The sequence below is a fragment of the Catharus ustulatus genome, chromosome 5 (assembly GCF_009819885.2).
Source record: "Catharus ustulatus isolate bCatUst1 chromosome 5, bCatUst1.pri.v2, whole genome shotgun sequence".
Lineage (NCBI taxonomy): Eukaryota > Metazoa > Chordata > Aves > Passeriformes > Turdidae > Catharus > Catharus ustulatus.
Genome location: NC_046225.1, coordinates 57,041,670 through 57,062,513, shown reverse-complemented (window position 1 = coordinate 57,062,513; position 20,844 = coordinate 57,041,670). Strand labels below are relative to the sequence as shown.

Sequence of the window (20,844 nt, the reverse complement as noted above, 5' to 3'; positions counted from 1 at the left end):
TAGGTGACGTTCTGATAATGGTTTGAAATGGACGACTGGGATTATAGATTTTAAACCCTCACAAATTAAAACAGTTCCAAGTGGAGAAAGAATTATTGAAGTTCTGGACAGGAATAGCTCTTCAGATGAAAAAACACTAACCAATTACACAGAAAATCCAGTTTGTCTGAGCAGGGATAAAAGTATCCTGTCTGAAGAAAGGCAGATTTGGAAGTTTGGAGGCATAAGGGAGGATGTGTGTGGCTTTTGTTTGAATTTGTTGGGGTTTTTTCCCTCTAATGTTTTATCCTTTTGTTTTGGCAGAAAACAGAAAGTTGTTGGGTTGTTGTTGTTTTTTGGTTTTGGGTTTTTGTTTTGTTTTCTTATTTTTTTCCTAAACCTGAGTTTCTGTAGCAATTAGCTGATTTGGGAAATAGCCTTCCTTACACCTGACCCAGACTGCCACTGGGGTTTGCCCATGCTGCCATCCTCCTGGTAATGTCTCCTGCAGCACAAAAAAAACAAACAAACAAACAAAAAAAAGGTATAACTCAGGCTGAATGTAATATGTAGCTCTCCCTGGATATCATTAACCCCCTTGGCACTCAGGGTGCAAAGGAAAGAGAAGCAGCTCACCTACAGTAGCAAGTCCCAGTGATTGCGTGCTTAGTTAGTCCTGCTCTGAACTTGTTTCCTTTTACTGCCAGCACTGAGTGCATGAAGGCACCCACCTCAGCACAGGTAAAGGGGCAATGTTCCCACTCCAACCCTTCTGCACCCCTGTTCCCCCAGCAGAGACAGTCACCCTAAGAGGAGACTTCATGACTTGGCATTTCTCACAGCAACAGAATGAAAGGTGAAGCTGGGATCAGGGCAGCGTGGGTGTTGCGAAGTGCTCAGGCAGAGTGTCTTATGAGCAGCTGACTGGAAGTGCTAGGATTTTGACTGCTGGGATTTTGTGATTGGGACTATTGGGATTTTATTGACTTTGATGGGATTTTGTTGTCTTCTCTCACTCATTACCTGTCATACAATACCACTGCCTCCTTTGGTGATACCAGCAGACATCCTAGCTGGATATTAGGTCAACTACCATATTACATGGGAAAAGTCAAACTGATTGATTATCTAATTTTTACTTTCCATTTCCAGATTTTCCTTTCCAGACCTGTTCTGGCAGATTAATAACAGACACTTGGGATACCACTACAGTTAAGCGACGTAACGTGACACAAAACACAGTAAACTAAGGTATAACACTGTAGAGCATTGCAGATGCAAATGGAGGAGGAATACAAAGGGAAGAGGTGTTCAAGGGTGTAAGACTGAGACACTGAGAAGGAAAGACCAACAACTTGAAACAGAAAAACTATGACATCTACACCAGAACTCCTGATAAAACCAACAAGCTACTTCTGGTATGTGGTACTGGGCATCATAAAACCACTCTTTGCTGACTAAACTGCAGTTGCTCACTTGCAGTTTAAAAGTAAATAATGATGGAAAAGTGGTAATTGTTGAAAACTTATCACATGAACCAAGTTAAACCAGTCATGTAATACCAAGGGAATAGGCTAAAGCATTAGTTGGGATTTCTGCCAATGCCTGTTATTTAAGTGATATTTTCTAATAATGACCCTGTATTTCTCAAGCTGCTATGCAGTACACTCCTTGTAAGGAAACAAAAAAGAAGCACCCACTTAAGTATGACATTTCTTAACTAGGTATGGTAGGGATACACAAAAAGCTGTTAACAGCCCTTGGTAAGATCCTGTAGATTATCTCTCTATAAAATCACTCTACTTTTAAGCCTGGATTGGCATTTACAAGAAAGAAATAAGTTTTCCTACCCATACTGGAGATGTAACTGATCAAAGGGAAACCCAGTAGAAAGAAACCAGACTGGAAACAGCCTAAAAAAACAGGGAATGAAGACTGACAGATGTGCATATGCAGAGGGTTATAAAGGCAACCTTGGAGCAGAGGTAATCATCTGCAGGAAGTTACTCATATGCAGCTGACATTAGGGGTTTTTGTCCTGTTTTCTTGACCTATAATGATCTGGATGGTTTTTGCAGAACTGCAAAGTCTTATGCATTGCACATGAAACTCACCTGATGTATGATTTCCCCATATTCCCCAGTAGCAGGGGAACATACACTTCTAATCAGCAAGGTGTTGTGGCTTTTGTCCCACTCTCTGACCTGCCATGTGGCCAAATGTGGTGCCTGCAGATCACATGGAAAGCAGCCAGAGATTGTGTTGTGCTACCAGTAGGAATGTACCCAGCCTCTGAGACCTCACAAATCAAGCAGCCCTGACAAATAACACACTCACCAAACACAATGTAAGACTTCCATCCCTGTGGTAGTCCACAGGTTTGCTCACAAACTGAAAAGGAAAACGCTGCTGAGGACTGTGCCAGGTGAGGAGGGAGGGCTTTCTCTCACACTTCCAGCTGAAATGTAAAACTCTGGACTTCAGTTGTTGATATGCAGAGCTTTTATGGTCAGTCTCCAGTTTTCTGCATGTGCTTTCCTTAGCAGGTGAAGTTCCTGCACAAATGGATGATCCTCATCAATTAAAAAACAAAATAAAACAAAACAAACAAACCAAAATGAGGTGAGGTCCTCTCTGTATGGGAACATTTTGCAGATTGTTTTTATGAACTAGCACAGAAAGCTATTGCACTTTGTATACTTGTTCAGTTGGGAATGTAGTCAAAAATTTCATTAACTCTCTCAATAGACAGGGGAAAAGAATGCTGACTGTTGCCCCTAACATCATACATGCATGTAAGAAAAGAACTGATGGAAAATCTGATGTAAATCAGAATAGACATTCCAGGCACTGGTAGACAACTTGGCGCTTGACTTCCCCATGCTCTCCATGAACTGACAAGCAACCTCTCCTCAGTATTTCGATTAGAACAAGTGACTTTTTCAGGTTTCTCTACAGTTCATTAAAGAACTTCATCTCTGACCTTCTACTACTGTTCTTCTTTAAACTCCATTTTATCCAGAAATGCTCACAGATAAATCAAAACTGAGGGCAGACAAATGAGTTCAGGTGCATTTTTATACGTATTACATGCAGTTGTATTTTCTATTGATATGACTGACGACAGCTATCATTTCCTCATATCTCACTCCCAACAGTGAAAAAGTAACTCCTGATGTTTCAGAATCTTGAAACATTCTGTGCTTTACAGGGGTCATCCTCAGAGCTGAAAATGGATCCTAATGCTTTAGAGGTCAATGATCAGCTTTTCCATGTTCTTTCCTATCTTAGTTTATTTATTAATCCTTCTGGGACTCTAAAAATGGCTTATTTGGACTTAGTAAATGAACTTATTAAGTAAAAGTTTGATTATAGGGTTCTGTAGCTGATGCACATAGGAATGATTTTCCCAGAGATGCTAAACAGACGACAGTTCCTTGCCGTACATCAGCAGGGATGTACACATAGTGCCACACACCTGCCTGGATTAAATGAGGCTGTGTGGGCTCCCGGCACTGAGCCTGGACTAGCGCCTCAACCATGTCGAGCAGACAAGATAAATCATCCAAAAGTGCAAAAAAACTTCGCATCAATACAGGAAATATGTCTTCGGGGTGGAGGAGCCTATCCATGAGAAGGAATCCGCCCAGGACCCTGAGCAACCCAGCAGCTGAATCGCTGCGCTGGAACCAGGACTCGTCTCCTCTTTCTCTTCCTTTCTTTCCTTCTGGGCTTATACAGGAGGTCAGGGTATAACAATCTCCAGTAGTTTTCTAATAAAACTTTCTGACTGATTGCGGACCCTCTGATTTTTGTCGTTCCTTCCGATCAGGAGCACCTTGGGGGCTTTTTTCCCTTCAGGGCCGGGCGGCGGCGGGGGGAACCTTTCAGCGCGGCGCCGGTTCCCGCCCGGCCGCAGCCGCGGGACGGCGCCGCTGCCACCGTTGCCGGGTAACGCGGCGGTGCAACGGCGAAGGCGGCCCGGCCCGGCCGCACAGGGGCCGCGATGCTGGACCCGGACCGCGGGCTGTCCCTCACCATCGCGAGGGTCGTGCAGCGGCTGCAGGGCTCCAGCCTCCACTCACAGCTGGAGCGACAGGCCCGGGTGAGCCCTGACCTGCCGCTGTGCCCCACGCACGCCTCCCTTCCGCGCTGCCCCTCCCCGGCGCTTTGTTCCCGGCCGTCTCCCCTGGCCCGTGTGGCCTCCTCCTGGGCACAGGGGCCGGGGCCTCCCGGCGCCGCTCGTCCCCTCCCTCTTTTGCTCCTTGTCCCGCTTCTCTCCCTCCTCGGCGGGGCCAGAGAGCGCTGTGTTTGGTTTCTAGTGTTTATTGTGTTTCCCCTTGGGACCCAAGGATTTCGCAGTGAATATGAAGACTATGCGTCTGAAATATCACGGCCTGAAATATAGGTCCTGAAACGAATTGCTTTTTTAATCTTTAATTTGGAGAGCTTTAAATTCCACCCACCCTCCCCCGCTCCCCTAGTGTCCCTGAGAAAATGAGGATTTGGTGAAAGGAAAATAAATGAAAGAAACACGTATGGAAGTAAATTTTAGTAGCTGGGAAAACAATTGCTTTTTTTTATATTTAATAACTTATCTGCACTTGGAGCCAGATTTTCGTATTTCAGCTGAATTTAATTTAGGATGTTTCAGATTAAAACTGCGTCAATTTTCATGATCATAACAACCTAATGCTGTAACAAATATTATGCATTACTGAAATATTTCGGGTTGGGTTTTACAAAATCTTATCGTTTTGGTTTCGTTTTTTTTTTTTTTTCCCCAAACATTGCTTGAAATTATACAGGGTTTGTTTTTTTTGTTTTGTTTGATTGGTTGGTTGGTTGGTTTTGGTTTGGTTTCGTTTCGTTTCGTTTTTTAGGGTACTGTGTCCATTATCTGTCTGTTAGTTTTGTTGCATTTAAAATGAAACATGATTTTCCTCTTTGAATGTCTGTGAAGCTTTCTATAGCAAGTGACATCACTGCCTGTCTTTTGCTTGTTTTGTATTTAAATTTGCTGATTTGGTCTCTAAATGCTTTTATAAATGTGTGTCTGCCTTGCTTCTGTTGACGGGACTTTCTGATTATTTGCATAAGCCAATGTGCATCACTTGAAGGGGGCTGGAATTATGAAAGATTTTAGAGGCTGGATTCTGCTAAATGCTGGGAAATTGGGTATCCTGAATAGCCTGACATGAGGAGTGGGGAGTCAGACCTTGTCCTCAAAACAGGCAGTGAACAGGGCTCCCTTCTAACAGCTCTACTCCTGTTTCTGACAAACCTGAATGCACTGCTCCCTTCCACGTGCATTATTTTATCCCTGTCTCTGGCAGGACCTGATTCCACAGTCATTTGGTTCTTTGCATGGGTTTTTTGAGACAAGGAGGAAGCTTGGTATTCTCAGGACTTGGCTGGATGTTTAGAAGCTGGTGGGTGACTGTTTCATAGAGCCATTTTGTGCAGGTGGACACTGAGAACATGAGCAGTGCCCTCCCAAGGGGATGTTTGGAGTCTGAAAGGGCAGCGAGGTGCCTAAATCCCTGCTGGACACGAGAATGTATCTGCTGTGATGGCTTTGCAGAGTACTGTTTTACAGATTTCTTGGAGAAGAAAGAAATAGTGTTTATATAGGTCATGGTCATTCTAGTCATGTGAAGTGCTAAAGGGAAAGGAAAGAAACAGGGCAACAAATATTCAAGTTGATTCTTAGAGTTGTGTTTGAAGGGTGTTTAATAGAAGGTTAAATCAGAACTATAATTTAGTGTAGTGATCTGAAAGTTTATAGATACATCAGCAATGGGATTTCTCAATCAAATGAATTATCTCTTTGAGATTGTAGTTTAAATTGGTAGGGCCAAATGTACACTATGTTTGTCAGGAATCTGTGTGTTCTTGATAGAGAGGGTTTTTAATTGACCTTGCACTCATTTATGCTCTTTCATGTGCGGAAGACTTGTTTTGTTTATAAAGTTTGGATAGTCATATTAGTGGCCATCCCTTAGCAACTGTACAGAATTCTGAAGGTTTCTGAATTTTGCTTCACTCTGTATGAAGTTAATGTTTAATATTCCTCCCATTGCATGGGGTATTGTTGGAGTTGCACTGTCAAATATGAAATCTTAGCTGTTGCTGTGCATCACACCTGAACTCCAGTTTATCAGTAGGATGTAATGGAGTTATTTGTCCGCTGGTTAACAGTGCTTGGTCTGCACCAGTTGTGATTTTGAAGCGTGGTCCCTTTGTAGGGGATTTTAAACTGTTTTGGGAGATGCACACTGTATTTTGAGAAGTCTTTGGAATCAGTGCATCAGAGTGAAACTTGTTTTGGACATTTATATTGCAGTTATGCTTCACAAATATTCTTCATCTCTTAGTGTAGAAAATGATGTTGTTGATATTTGTCCCTCAAAAATATTTACTGACACTGAAAACATTACAGTCAAAGTAAGGTCCATTATGATGCTGCCTGCAATTTTGAGAGAACATGTAGTCTCACAAACAGTATTTTAGCTATTAGAAAAGCTGTGTTTTGTAAATTCATCTCTTCTTTTATTTTCTAGGAAGGAGAGCTCAGAATGAAGTTTCATTGATGAGTTAATAGAATTGTGGGGAAAACACAGTATCCTAACATTATTTGTGAGAGATGATAGAGTAGCCCTGTGGTTATGAATGGATCAAACCAGTGCTTTGCTTGGCTGTCACTGGGAGCCTGAGCTAGTGTCAAGGGCTGTGATACACAATCTCTTTGAAATAACTTTGGCATGGGCATCAAATGATCTGCTGTCATAGCTTGACCTCTGGGGATACCAAGATAATCACATTTTTATCCCAAGGATTGAAGTAGAGGTAGTGTCATGTGCTTGTAAGTGATGAATGAATAAATAAATAAATAAATGTTAGGTTGATTTTTGTTATATTGGTATATTACTGCAGTTAATAAGAGAATTAATGTGTGTAAGAGTTATAATGTGCCTATGATTTGCTTTGGAATTTCTTCTGAACATATTTTGTAGTGTGTTTGAAAGGAAACAGTAACAGTGACAAAGAGCCAAAATATTAGGTAGTAACTTTTCAACAGGTAGAATTACTGCTGACATTAGTGGGGTGCCAGAGGAGAGACCTCATTTTCTGGGCACAGCTTCACTGTGCGTGTTTGTGATCAAATTTGTTTGTTCTTATCTTAATTTTTCTTTTCTCTTTCTGAATTGTCAGTGTTTTTAAGATAGAGATTAGAGGTGCTCAGAAAAACTAAGACATGGACATCTCAAGGACAAAATACAGTTTTAAAACAAAGTATTTTGTGAAATCTTGCTAAAATTCTGCTTTAGGGAAAATTTGTGTCAGTGAACTGACAGTCAAAATGAAACCATTCAGAGACATGAAAAAAGTGCTACCTTTCTAGCACATTTTTATTTGCAGCCAATTCAGAAACTTCATTTTTCATAATCTTTGAAGGAAGTTGGGCTTTATTAATCAGTTAAGATTAATCAATCTTAATTTTTGTCCCATGCAAAGCTCTAATAGAAGTCAGGCTAACTCAGAGTTGCCCAGAACCTCTAGTGACCAGGGGCAAATAACAAAGTTTAAAAAAAACTCAACAAAACCAACCAACAAACAAAAGCTTCAGTATTCCTAAAGAACTTTTCTATAAACAGGAGATGACAATAAAATGAAGGTTCTAAATTAAAGTTTCTAAATTATGTTTTAAATGAAACAAGAAAGATTCACAGTGCAAGGAGTCCTCCTGGCATTGCCTGCATAAATGTTCTCAGATGTTTCTTATAGGGAACTTGAAAAAAGCATGGTAAGGGCTGTTATAGTAGGCTAAAAGGGGTACTGTGAGTGTAAAAATCAGGTCTGATGCCCCATCACACCCCACTGTAGCAATTAAGTTTGGGAGAATACATTGGTGGAGGCAGCTGAAGGTATGAAGGAGGGTGGAGGGGAGATGTCATGGTCTGAAACACAGTTCAGAGGAGGGGAATCTGTTGTCATTGTTTCAGCAGACCTGTGCTAGAACCAGAAGGGTATAAAGACAATATTGATCAAAGGCAGAGGTAAGGGTCTTTACAAGACTTCAGATGGGGCAAAGGAGGAGAGGACTTGCTTTGGGAGCACTAGGAACATTGGAACTGGAGCAGTGCCTGACTGTACTTCTAAAGAAAGTGTAGGTAAATAAGCTTCAAATAATTTATGTGGAGCGAATGGTTTGCAACGTCTCAGCATATTGTTTTCATGACATTTTCTGCCAGTTAAAAATAATAATAAAAAAGAAAATTATACCAATCTCAACTTAAATAAAAGATTAAGAAGGAGAATGTTTCTGTGTAATGTAGCATTTATTTAATAAAAATTACCAAACAAATGTAGGCTCATGAGTCATCATGGATAATTAATGGTTCATTTTCATGCATTGGGTTTGGCATAGTATTTACTATGCCTGCTGATAGAGTTTGTACCTTTATTTTAAGTGGTTCAGCAGCAATATTTGTATTACAGTGAATTTTAAATTGAATGCAGTTGAGTATGTGTTGATCAGATAATGGAGTTCAGAAGCAATGCAAGCTTGATTGGCAGAGTAGTACTTTTTTAGTAATGTGGATTCTGTTTTTTGCCTTGTGTGTGTATTTTATTTTCAGCACTAATTTTATATTCAAAAGTTAGAAAATTTGTTAAACATTAAAATTACACCATTAAAATATATCCTCATATCTTGTGGCACAGCATAACATTTGAAGCTGTTTACTCCCATATGAGGCTGATTGAAGCTCTCTGTATCTGCTGGGTTATTATTACTTGTATAAGAAAGTTCACTATACTTTTTCCCTTAGTGTAATTTATGTAGAAATGTAGAAGGGTTGGAAAATTGTCAGTGTAATCAGGGTTTCACACTTATTGAAATTTTTTTAGTTAAGCTCAAAATCTTTCTGTTACAGAAATGTATAACCAAAACTAAAATCTCTCCCTTAAAATTGCAGGGTTTTAAGTTTTTAGTGAGTGTTTATGCTGAAATTGTTGTCGTTGTGCTTGAAGTGGTTTTTACCAAGTCCACTTGGTCCTGATAGAGTCCAGTTATGGTAGAATGAAGTACGTAAAGAAAGGTGAATACTTACTAGCGTCATTGAATTTACTTCTTTTGATGATGGATTACAGTAAATTCACGAATACAAGCCGCACTGAGTATAAGCCGCATCGCCGGGTGATGGCAAACATTTCGTTCTTTGTCCATAAATAAGCTGCACCCAAGTATAAGCCGCTCTGTCGTTCGCAGTGAGGACCCGCGTGCAACAAAGTTGCCAAATAGTGACAGAACCGCGGCAGGGTGGGGTTTACTGGCTCGGCTCGGGCCATGAGGGCTCGGGGCTGCCGACAGGGCTGGGTGGCCCAGCTTTCTCCGCTGCCGCTCGGCGGGGATGCTCAGGGCCAGCTGCCGCCACCACTGGGCTCGCTCGCCCTGACCCCGCGATGGCAGGGCAGGCACAGAGCCCGCCTGCACCCGCGGCGGCGGTGGGAGGCAGGGATGTAGCCTACCTGCTCCTGCGGCAGCAGCACGCGGGGATGGGAGCCCCCTGAGCCGCGGGGCCAGCAGCACGGAGCCCCCTGCCTCCTCCCGAGCCGCAGGGCCAGCAGGAGAGAGCCCCTGCTTCCCCCAAGCTGCAGGGCTAAGCAGGAGAGAGCTGCCCCGCCTTCCCCACCCCCTGTGCTGCCTGCACGGAGCAGCTCCACCCGCCGTGCAACAGAGTAACCAATTTGTAACAACCGCGTAAATGCAGGGTTTTACTGGCAGGAGCTCGACTTTGCAGTTTGCACTGACTTGGTTTGCACTCCCGGGGTTGAAAATGTCAGAAAATTATTCACATATTGGCCGCTCCTGAGTATAAGCCGCATTTCTGGTGTGGGAGCAAAATTTTGGTCAAAACGGTGCGGCTTGTATTAGTGAAATTACTGTGTATTTGGGGATTGTGTTTTATTGTAATTTGGGAAATAATAGCAATAAAACCAAGAAACATTGTGCACTTTTGCAAAACCATCCTGAACAGTAATAAATGCTTTGAGAGGGCACATGTTTATCTAAACAAAAAAGGCTTTAAAGAGAAATTATGGTGGATAGCCTGTAAAAATAATAGGATTGTGTAAAGTTATTTGCAGAGTTGTTTGGAACAGGATAAAAATATGTGTTCACCTGACATGATTCCACATTTCAGTATAGTTGGATCACTTCTCTGCAGTATTTATTCTTGTTGAGAAAAGAAATAGTTTAACACAGGAGTTATGCTGGAACACTTTGTTCCGTCAAGACTCCTCTTAGTAGTATGTTGCCGGTCCTCTAGTTATTTTCCTGTACTTTGAGTGCTGTAGTTGATGGATTATGTCTTGCATGATCAGTGCTGCTCTGGTCATGATGATTGAATGCCGCTTTCAAATTTTGATGCTAATTTGCAAATAGGTTGATCTCTGTTCAATTCCTCTGTAAATCAATTTAATATTTCCACCAACTTTATTATTTTACTGTTGTGATATCCTTTTGCTTGCCTTCAGCCATATCACCATTGAGTGTCTGGATTTTCTTCCATCTTGGCATCCAGGTACAGAGAGGGGGTACATTTAGAGTATCACTTATGATGGTGACTGCCCAGATCTCAGCAGGATATCTTGCCAAAATCAAAGATGTACACACAAATTTGCTAGTGGTACCTTAGGCACCAGCAAATTTGGCAAAATTTTAAAGGTCCTCAAACTGCCCTACTATTCTGTACAGCTGAAGAATGGGGGGTGCCAATAAAAGCTGTTATAATAGCTTGTTTTATGAAGGAATGTGGAAGGGACTTATGTGTCTTGATTCACAAGAAGCTGACCAAGACTGTAGATGACCATAGATATCCCACACCTGGACCTCAGTGCCCTATCCGTAAGATTATGCACAGTTCATGAGTACAAATGTCATCAATGTGGGGTTTTTTCCCCAATAAATCTTAGGCAGGCATTTTTATCTGTGTAATGTTGTAGTAATGCTTTTTTATAGAAATAAAATTTTGTCAACATATTTTTCATTCTACCAAAAAATCACAGGAGTTAAAAATGCAAATGAGACTTAGTATGTTATACCAAACAGTTTAAAACAAACCAACCCTACCTAAAATATAAATACATAGATGTGTTTTCCAACATGGTACAACACAGAAGTAAGTTAGATCAGTTAATCCAATGGAAAAACAAGATTATGTGGGAGACCTGGACTAGTAATTTTGGAACATAAGCTCTGCTAAGTCCCCTTGATTCTTCAATTTAATTCCTATAAACAGCCATAGAAATTCCAAAGAGGTAGCATACTGTTAAGTTACAGCAAAACAGTTCTGAAGAGAGTTGCTTTCACTTACCAAAATGAGTATTTTCCCTTGTAGTATTATACAGAGCTAGAGTATGGTCTGTGTTAGAGCTGGCTGCAGCTGCCAGCTGAACTATTTGCCACATTCTCAAGTATCTAATTTCTGATTTGAAAATTGATCAGCAATCCAGTATGCAGAAGTGAGAAAAGAGTCCCACACCATTTCTGTGGCTCTCTTGTTCTGCTTAGCACTTAGGAATGTGACTGTAGTACACAAGTAGACAAAAGGGAGAGTGTAAATGAGAGAAGCCTTTTGCAACTGAACCCTGAATTGGTGAAAGTGAAGACAAAAGTCCCATCATAATTTGGGGGAGAATTTTCACATTTCTTATGTGAAAATTTGTCTCAGTAGAGCTTTTTTCAGTGAAGAGAAGAAAAAGGACACAGAAAAGGTGCTAAAGATAGATGTTTTGATAAATTAAAGATTAACCTAAGAATATTAGCTTCAGCAGGGCTAGGAATGTTGAAATAATATCTGAATACATGGGCATGAAGAGGTGAAGGTAACCAGTGCAGGTTGATGCACTAATGTAATCCTTGGAGAAAATGTTCCCCAACATGCTGTCCTGTTTCTTTTTGACTGCCTTTCTTTTGCATACTGGAGAGTCACTGGATTTCATGTTCTGCAGCTGGGGAACAGCTCTGTTGGGAACAGTTGTTTAAAAGAAAGGCCTCTGTTGTTCTTTTGGCCTGACAGGGAAAATGGGAAGTAGTCTGTGGGCTGAAGTCCTTAATACCTTTTAATGTGATATGCTGTATCAATTTCTAGAATTTCGAGGAATCTCAAAAAAATCCCCTGTTGTTGTCAATAGGAGTGTCAGATATTCCTTAATCAGCCAAGAATTCATGGGTGTGTGAATATCAGAGAATTAAAATACTGTTCTGATTGCACTTCCATGATTTCTTCTAATATTTTCAGAGTCAAAATAACTAACCTATTTTATAGCAGATTGTATGGGAGTTTTTTTGTGTGTGTGATTTATCATCTGTCAATGAGTTGTATATGTGAGGGGATTTTTTTGCATGTTTAAAAAGTGTGCCAGGCCTGACAGGTAAGCACCCCATGGACCTTGAGATTAGAATTAGCCATATTTAACTCAAAGACAAAACTGAACATTTACAAAAGGGTGCACAAAAACATCTGAGGAAAAGTATGACAAAATCTGCCCTGCTTGATGTGTGTTGCTTTATTTAAAATTTCTACAGGAGATGCACAAAAGCAGTGCCTTGCAGCAGAAAAAACCCTTGCGTGACAAATGTCCAAAAAGAACATAGGACTTTCCATCAAAGTAGCTTCAGAAGGAATTCTCCGTACAATACTCCTTGAGGTTTTTGCTTAAAAGGATATTTTGTGAGCTGCCCAAGAACTCACATAAAAATCTTTATTTCCCAGACATCAGCAATGATCCTTTGCCAGCTTTTGCCATTGTGCTAAATGAAATACATGTTTGTCATTTGACATGAGAATTATGCAACTCACCACATCTTCTGGTCTGTGCTTATGATGACCTTTCTTTCTCAGAAGCATGCTTACAGTCTCTTTGCTATTGCCAAACCAAATACAAATGCCTTCCTTACCTGTAATGGCAAAGGGACTCAAAATAAGAGCAGAAATGCTGATGCTATCATTCCCTCCATTATTGTCCATTCTTCTTTTCATCTGGGGCAAATGGAAAGGTTTCCTTAAAATTCCTTAAAATTGTGAATTCACCTGGACCAACTTTTCCAGTGCAGAAACACCCTTTACTATATATAATCCAATTACAGGATTTTTGAGTTTTAATTGGTTGTCATGGAGTTAAAGCATGCCATACTGACAGCAGTGCTGTTAGGGCTGGAAAACTGCACAAGTTGATGAAAGATTATTTTAAATTAAATAATAATTAAATTTCTATTGCAGCAGGAAAGCTTGTTGCAATAGAATCAGTAGCTGATACACCTACAGCATATTGTTGAGTAGCTTTTGGTAAGAGGTGTCTCATTTCTATGTAGATGATATGGCCATGTACTTCTGACATATGCCTGGAGCTCTCATGGCTGTTGGACACACAGATCTGGTGTTATTTTCAAGTTAGCATGCAGTGTTGCTATTTTTGTTCTAAACCTTTACCTTTATTATCTGGTGTTAATCACCTATTGCCATGTACCATGCTTGGGAGAATATGTATTAGAAGGCACTTCACAGAAACTTCTTAGTTTCTGCTTGTTGTCCTTTTGGACCTTTGTGATGCATTCATTTTCTCATCTTGGTCTAGCTGTAGAAGGAGGTGCTGTAGCAGCTGGTCCTGCTGTTGCTGAAAGATGTGCAGCACCATCTGTGTGGCTGTGTCATGGTATGGTTGTACAGCTGGTTAGTGCTGGTTAGTGTGTTGTGTGCATTTCACTGCAAGAGGTTGTGTACACCCTGTAGTCACACCTGCAGTGGGCAATGTTTGGTGCACAGTTGGTTTCTTTGGTTTGGAAAGGGCATTTCTTACCTGAAAAAGGTGAACTGTGGGACGTTAAGTGAAAAATTATGGAATGTTTTCAGTTTTATTCTTTCAGGTGAAATACAGTGACTGGCTTCTAGTTTTTTCCATGTGTACCTTATATGACCAGTTGCTTAATGTGTATAGTCTAGCATTTGGGCTAAGTATGTGGGGTATTTGCTCAGATTATTAAACGTGCATGCATTCATTGCATATTCTACTCCCTTCTTTTCTCTCCTTCCCCACATAGACCTTTTAGCATTGATGAAAAAAGCAAAGACATTGAGTGAGAAAAAAGTTAACTGATATTTTTGACTGCTATAGCTACTGCTCAAGGAAGGAGTTTGCTTTGTGTGTAACCTTAAGCATAGTCGTTACTTAATTTGTAACTTGAATAATGTACAGTAATTTCACAACTATAAGGCGCACCCTTTTGGCTACAATTTTCCCCCCGAACCTGGAAGTGCGCCTTATAGTCCGGTGCGCCTTATATGATGTACAAAGTTGCGACATTTGCCACCCTGGAAGTGTGAGCTGTGAGCCGTGGGGGGAGCCAGCAGTGCCATGGCAGCTGGGTGGAGGCGGGCCCCGGGGGCCCGCGGCACTGCCCCTGCCAGGTGGAGGCGGGCCTGGGGGCCCATGGCTGCCGGGTGAAGGTGGACCAGGGGGCCCGCGGCACCGCCCCTGTCGGGTCCGGGCGGGTCCGGGGGCCCATGGCTGCCGGGTGAAGGCGGACCCGGGGGCCCATGGCTGCTGGGTTGAGGTGGGGTCTCGGCCAACAACTGCATGGGAGGAGCTGGAGGCGGAGCCTCTCTGCAAAAAAAAAGTGCGCCTTGTAGTCCGGTGCGCCTTATATGATCTACAAAGTTGCGAATTTTGCCGACTCCCGGGGGGTGCACCTTATAGTTTGGTGCACCTTATGGTCGTGAAATTACTGTAATTTCTCTTTAGTTTTTGATGCTCATTTATTTATTTTTAATATTAGGTTAGCCTGCATAAACCAGAAATTAAGCTGGAATCACTAAAAGAGGATATTAAGGAATTTCTGAAGACATCAGGTTTGTAATACTTCATTGATACATTTGTGAATACAATAGATATATGTAAGAACATGTGATATAAGTGATGAAAACAGTAGTTTGTGGAGTTTGGTGTCTTGTCACTGACAGTAGCCAGAAGAAAGCCATCATTGATTCCAGATTATTAAATCAGATAGAGAAAATTTGAAAGGGAAAGTGTTGTTGGATTCTATCTGCATTTTGAAAAATATACTGTGCAAAGTGCTTTTATCATTTTATAAGATGCTAGTGATTTTTTGGAAAGTTCTGAGTGAAGCGAGAGTTCAGTCACTTCTGAAAATGGAAATTAGCTTCCATGCAGATACTCTTGAAAATTTTACCTTCAGTTAAATTTCCAATTTGCATTGAAAGTTGTAAGCTATGTTGCTATAATGTGAGGATTTCATGATAAATGAACTAAGATTTATAATCATCAGGAACACCATGTCTATTAATATTAATTGTTGGTTTAATAAAATGATGGCTTTGAAAAAATAGAATGTAAATTTTTTAACCAAAACTCTATTTTAGTTATTTGAACAGCAGATGGAAATAAAGGATATTTGGTCTTTATAGAGGTTTCAACTTGCAGTTTTCCTATCTTAATTACATTAAGGTTTCCTTGTCTCTTCCTGTCTCTCTGGTAGGTAGACATGAACTGAGACCAAACATGAAACTCCAGTGACTTCAAAGCAACCTCTGATTGATGTTCTATTAGTATTAATTCCTAAAGTTGTCTTCTGGTTGTTCTTTTTTTATTTTAACAGGTTGGGAAAAGAAGCTTCAGAATGCTGTTTATAGTGAACTCAATGTGTGAGTTTATTTAGTATTTTCACTTAATGAGTTCTACTCACATGATTTACTTTTGATCCATTTGTTTATAGAGGTGTGTTGTTTGTTACTATAATCTGCGATATCTGTCATAGCAAGGGTACCTGCTTAGCTTCTGTTTTTAAAGTCCCATCATTTCTTTTTCATCCTAATGAAAATACTGGACTCAAGTTCATTTCAATGAATAAATGAAATAAATGTCACCACATTTTGTAGTTTAGTATTTTCCTTTTTGCTTTACTTCCGAAGGTACCAAGGGTCACCATATAATTCTTATGTAAATGCGGTAGTTGCTGCAAATGAGTTTTAACTGAGGTATTATTACAGCATTGCACATATTTGTTGTATTAATTATTTTTAAAAATCTTTAAGATATTTGATCTCCAGGCTTCCCAGGTCAGTGCTCATTGTGCTTGGGATGGTTATAAACACAGTAAAATTGGTCAAGTTTTCTTCTTATTATTGTTCAGCAAACTTTGGATGCTCTGGGAAGCATAATTTTTCTTTACATTCTGGCACAGTGGAAAGATGGATTTCATAACACATATAGCCATAAATGCAACTATAAACCAAGAAATGTAAATGTAAATATATATGTGCTAATTTAAATAAACTTGTTAGAGTTACCAGTTTAGCACAATGTATATTTAGTAGTATGAGGCACTTAATTCAGCAAAATGCTTCTATCTGTTAGTAAGGACTCATCTTCATCATATCTTCCAGGGAAAAATATTTACCTGTCTCTAGGCTAATGCACGGAAATAAGCAACAAAGCAATGAAATTAGCCCTTGAAAATTGAAATTAACTCTGAGCACCATGATTTCATAAGTGTTGTGAAAAAGCCAAGAAACAGCATTTCTGAAATCTGTTGGTATTGATTCTGTTTTACACACTGGGACAGAATAGTCCATAACAAATTTGCAGCAAGTACAGGAATGACCTTATCAGTTAAAAATGGGAAGAAATTTGGGGAGGGTTTCCCAAAAACATATGATAGTAACTGACTGAATACACTCAAACAAATGAAAATTCAGGCTAACTATTAGGGAAGCTATGTGTAAATTTTGTTTCCTGAAAAACATGTGAGACATTTAAAATTAAGCTTGATGAAATGTTTGGTAAAAACTCACTGAAAATAACCTGCACTACTGAAACATAAGTTAGTGTTTTGGTTTGGTTTTTAGTTTTTGCTCCAGCTTTTATATTTTGTCATAATCCAGTTTATGAGTAGATATTCAACTTTGCTTAAGTCAACACCTCAAACTTATAATTACTTTGGACGTGTACCTGTTCACTTGATTTTTAAAAGGAGACCCTTAAAAAAATTGTCTCTTGAAAAAACTGTGATGACTTGGTGAGGGAAGGTTCCAGGGAATCATAAAGATGACATGATGTGAAGAGAATACACTTTTTAAATACCTGATTTGTTTATGTAATTATTTTATTTTATTAATATATGGAATTATAAGGGAACATTATTTTTCGTACAAGAAAAACTCATGTTGAAATGTTATTAATTCTTGCATATTGTTATCTTATTTGTATCCATAGAATGGATGAGGAAAAAGTACTTCTAAAAATAATACTCAGTTTTGATCAGCATACACTGTTTTTTGCTAGTAGTCTCATGAAAGAAGTTATATTTAGGTTTACAAATACAGGATTAATTAAGCAAACTAAAACATCAGAATATTTACAGTTTACTATATTTTCTTCTTAAGGTTTCCGATGCCCTGTCATCCTGCAGCACCTCCTGAACATATTAAAGAACCCTTAGCTTATATGAGGAAAGCACAGGTTGGTGGTTATTAATTTTACCATTCATGTCAGATCTTTAATCAGACTATTTGAGATTTACTCTGTAGAATGTTGTTGTATTTCTAGGTTTTATACCTTAGGAAAAGCACAGATTTGTAATTACATCAGAGGTAATAGTAATACTGTATATATGACATTTTACATAAATAGAGAAAATGATCAAGTAATTCTCCAGCCATGAAAGAAGTAGTATATAATGGCAGGTAGGTGAAAAATTTAGAATAGAGATGAGTTAATATGTTAAAGAAGAGAATTTGGTTTCACTGAGAAGAAAAAAAGGGGTAGGTATAGGTAATTTCAGTTAGGGTTACAAAAACGTTTTTTTGAAGGGACACAGGCAGGTAGTTTCATGATGAAAGATAACAGTTGGCTGCAGAGATATTGAGGTCTTCAGAAACAAGACATGTATTTAGTGCTTAGAAATGTGAAAGGAAGATGAAAAATATGGAGCTAAGGAGCTTAAGGCATATTGAAGGAGAATAAGAGAAACTGGACTGTGAAGATTAAATGAGGATTTTTGGTGTCAGGAAAAAATATTTCTGCTTTGTTTGTTTATTTTTTGCCAATATATGCCATTTGAAATAGATAAAAAATCCACATAAAAATGTTTGAAATAATAACAAGCCTCAAGAACATGATCTAACCAAAATGTCTGAGGTAGGGATAAAAACTCTGCTGTGCCTGGAAATACATTACAGTATTCTTTTACAAAATACTTAACAAATTGTGTTACTTTTACAGTCATATTGTTGCTTATTCCCCTAAGTCTTATCTCTCTGTCCTGGCTTTCAGTCTTTAGGATTTGGGGCTAAAGATTGCTTTAATATTTTTTTCTTGTGTGGTGTGAAATGTAATGCCACAATTTGCTGTCTGAAAAGAATCACTCTTATTAGTTTATTAATGCAAAAACCACAGAGATATATCTATGTGCATGTTTGTATGAACCAGTTTCATGGGTTAATATTTTACAAAAGTGTATGTAATACTTGCAGTGGTTTTAGCTGTATGTTGAAAGGCCTGTTATTCCAGTAGTTAAAAAATGAGCAGGAGAAGTCCTGTCTTCGCTAGCTTCAAAATTTGATTCCCCATTTCGAAGAGTATTAGTCATCCATGTCCTCTGGGTGGGTTAAGCCTGGTAGGCATTTCAGACACTCGCTCACTTTCCCCCAGCAAATCAGCAGAGAATCACAAGGGCAGAAGTGAGAAATTATGTTACAAAGACAGTTTAATTGGCAAAGCAAAAGCTACACATCAACAAAGCAGAATAGGAACACATTCATTACTTTCCATCATCAGGCTACTTTTATCCCAGCTTTTTTATTTGGAACATGATGTTTTATGATCTGGAATATCCCATTGCTCACTAGAGGTCAGCTGTCCTAGCTCTGTCTCATCCCAATTTCTTGTGCACTCCCAGCCTCCTTGCCATTGGGGAAGCATTAGAGAAGACCTTGAAGCTATGTGTGCACTTCTCAGCAATAGCTAAAACATTGGTGTGTTATCAACACTCTTTTGGTCACAAATCCAAAGGAATGCAACGTACTAACTACTATGAAGAAAGTTTTCTCTAACCCAGTCAAACCAATAGATACTCTTTCAAACCCTTTCTTGAAATACTGCTCTTTGATTAAGACTTGTGAATCATTTCCATAGAGAAATACTGGTAAGTTGTGGTAGCTGTGAAATAGTAATAAATGCACAGTTAGAGAACTAACATTATCTTTTCTAAAACCACTGAGATATATGTGAATGTTTGATTTTTAAGATGACACACATCTATCACTGTAGATTATGGGCCTGTAAGAAAGCAAGTGTCATCAGAGCAATTGAATTACAACTAGGTTTTGTTTTGTTACTCTTTTTGATTAAAGATGAATAAACAATGTAGAAAGCTTACAAAATCAGTGTTTTAATTATTTTGTTTGTTTAAAATATTTGGAAATAGCTAAAATACAATTGTATAGGGTGCTAATACCTTTTGGGAGAGAGATAAAAGTCCATAAAAAATGTTGCCCATATAAGTCATATTTGTCATATTTTATTTTTATTAGATACAGTCACTGTTTAAGATGCTGTTCCCAGTGTTATAAGTTTGTTGACAATTTCTTTATCTTTTTCTAACTTATTTAATTTTGCTCTACTTCAGAATTCTGAAAATAATGGTACTACTCCCAGAAAACCATCTCTGATAGTTATTGGAATGACTTTGAATCAGAAATTAAAATGATATTAATTTTTTTTTCTAGAGTAGGTATTAAAATGTTCATAATTAACCATTTTCTCCTCACATTGGTTCTGTTTTCATAGATGGCAGACTGAAGTTTTTATATTGCTTTGTTTTTCTACCTCAGAAGATAACCAGGTTTCTAGTGAAGGATAGAGCATTAACGGCAATGAGTAGTAATGCTGTAAGTCATAGGATGATAGAATGGTTGGGGTTGGAGGGGACCTTAAAGATCCAGGTTCAACCTTCCCTTGCAAAGATATCTCCCACTAGATCAGGTTTCTCAGAGCCCCATCCAACGTGTCCTTGAATACTTTCAGCCATGGGGCATCCACAGCTGCTCTGGGCAACTTGTTCAATGTCTCACCATCCTCACAGTAAAGAATTTCTTGCTCGTATCTCATCTAAACCTACTTTTTCAGTTTAAATCCATTCCCCCTTGTCTTATCACTGCATGTCCATGTTAATGATCTTTCTCCCTCTCTTCAGGTGTTGGAAACCATTCTGTCATGCTATGAAATTGTTTCCAAATTGCAGTACTACCTTCCTCATTTTCAGTTATTTTGCTGAACAATTGTAACCATAGCAATCCTAATAGTGTGTTTTCTTAGTGTTGAATTTCTTCATAAGACTAGAGGAATTATCTTGTTAAATGTATCGTTGCCATCAATAAAATGACTTTATGAGCTGTGCTTCTGCCTTTTATTTTAGTAAAGAACAGTGCATTCTGTTTCTGCTCACTTCACTGCTGTCCTGGAGATAGGGCACGGTATCTTGCTTGGAAAGGCTGTGTAACCCTTACTTTGGTTTTGTCTTTTTTGCATGTATTTGAGTATATTTTGCTGGGTCTTGAAAGCTGAATTATATCACAGTTTATGACTGTGTATAAGTGGTTTATTACCAACATGTTGCATCCCCAATGTAGTAAGTGGATTAATGTCTGGTGTGGTAGTTGTAAGTCATACCAAGTGTGTTGACCTCCACTGCTCTTTGGAATGAGATGGTTCTTGCTCTTGCCATCTGTCTCTTTTGTAGTTTTCATATCTTTAAGCATATCTTTGCTATTTGAGTCCCTA

General features: G+C 39.2%; 1 protein-coding gene across 2 annotated transcripts in view; it reads left to right on the top strand.

Annotated features, from left to right (window-relative positions):
• The first annotated feature begins 3,928 nt into the window (after positions 1-3,928).
• Positions 3,929-20,844, top strand: part of TBC1D19 (TBC1 domain family member 19) — a 51,380-nt gene continuing 34,464 nt past the window's right edge. The window contains exons 1-4 of one of the 2 annotated variants that reach the window (XM_033060360.2): positions 3,929-4,084; positions 14,822-14,894; positions 15,662-15,707; positions 17,448-17,523. In XM_033060360.2, the coding sequence (XP_032916251.1) occupies positions 3,986-4,084; positions 14,822-14,894; positions 15,662-15,707; positions 17,448-17,523 (294 nt within the window). In that variant the 5' untranslated portion in view covers positions 3,929-3,985. Of the gene's footprint in view, positions 4,085-4,303; positions 4,388-14,821; positions 14,895-15,661; positions 15,708-17,447; positions 17,524-20,844 lie in introns of those variants that run through there. The other variant, XM_033060361.2, reaches the window with a different exon arrangement.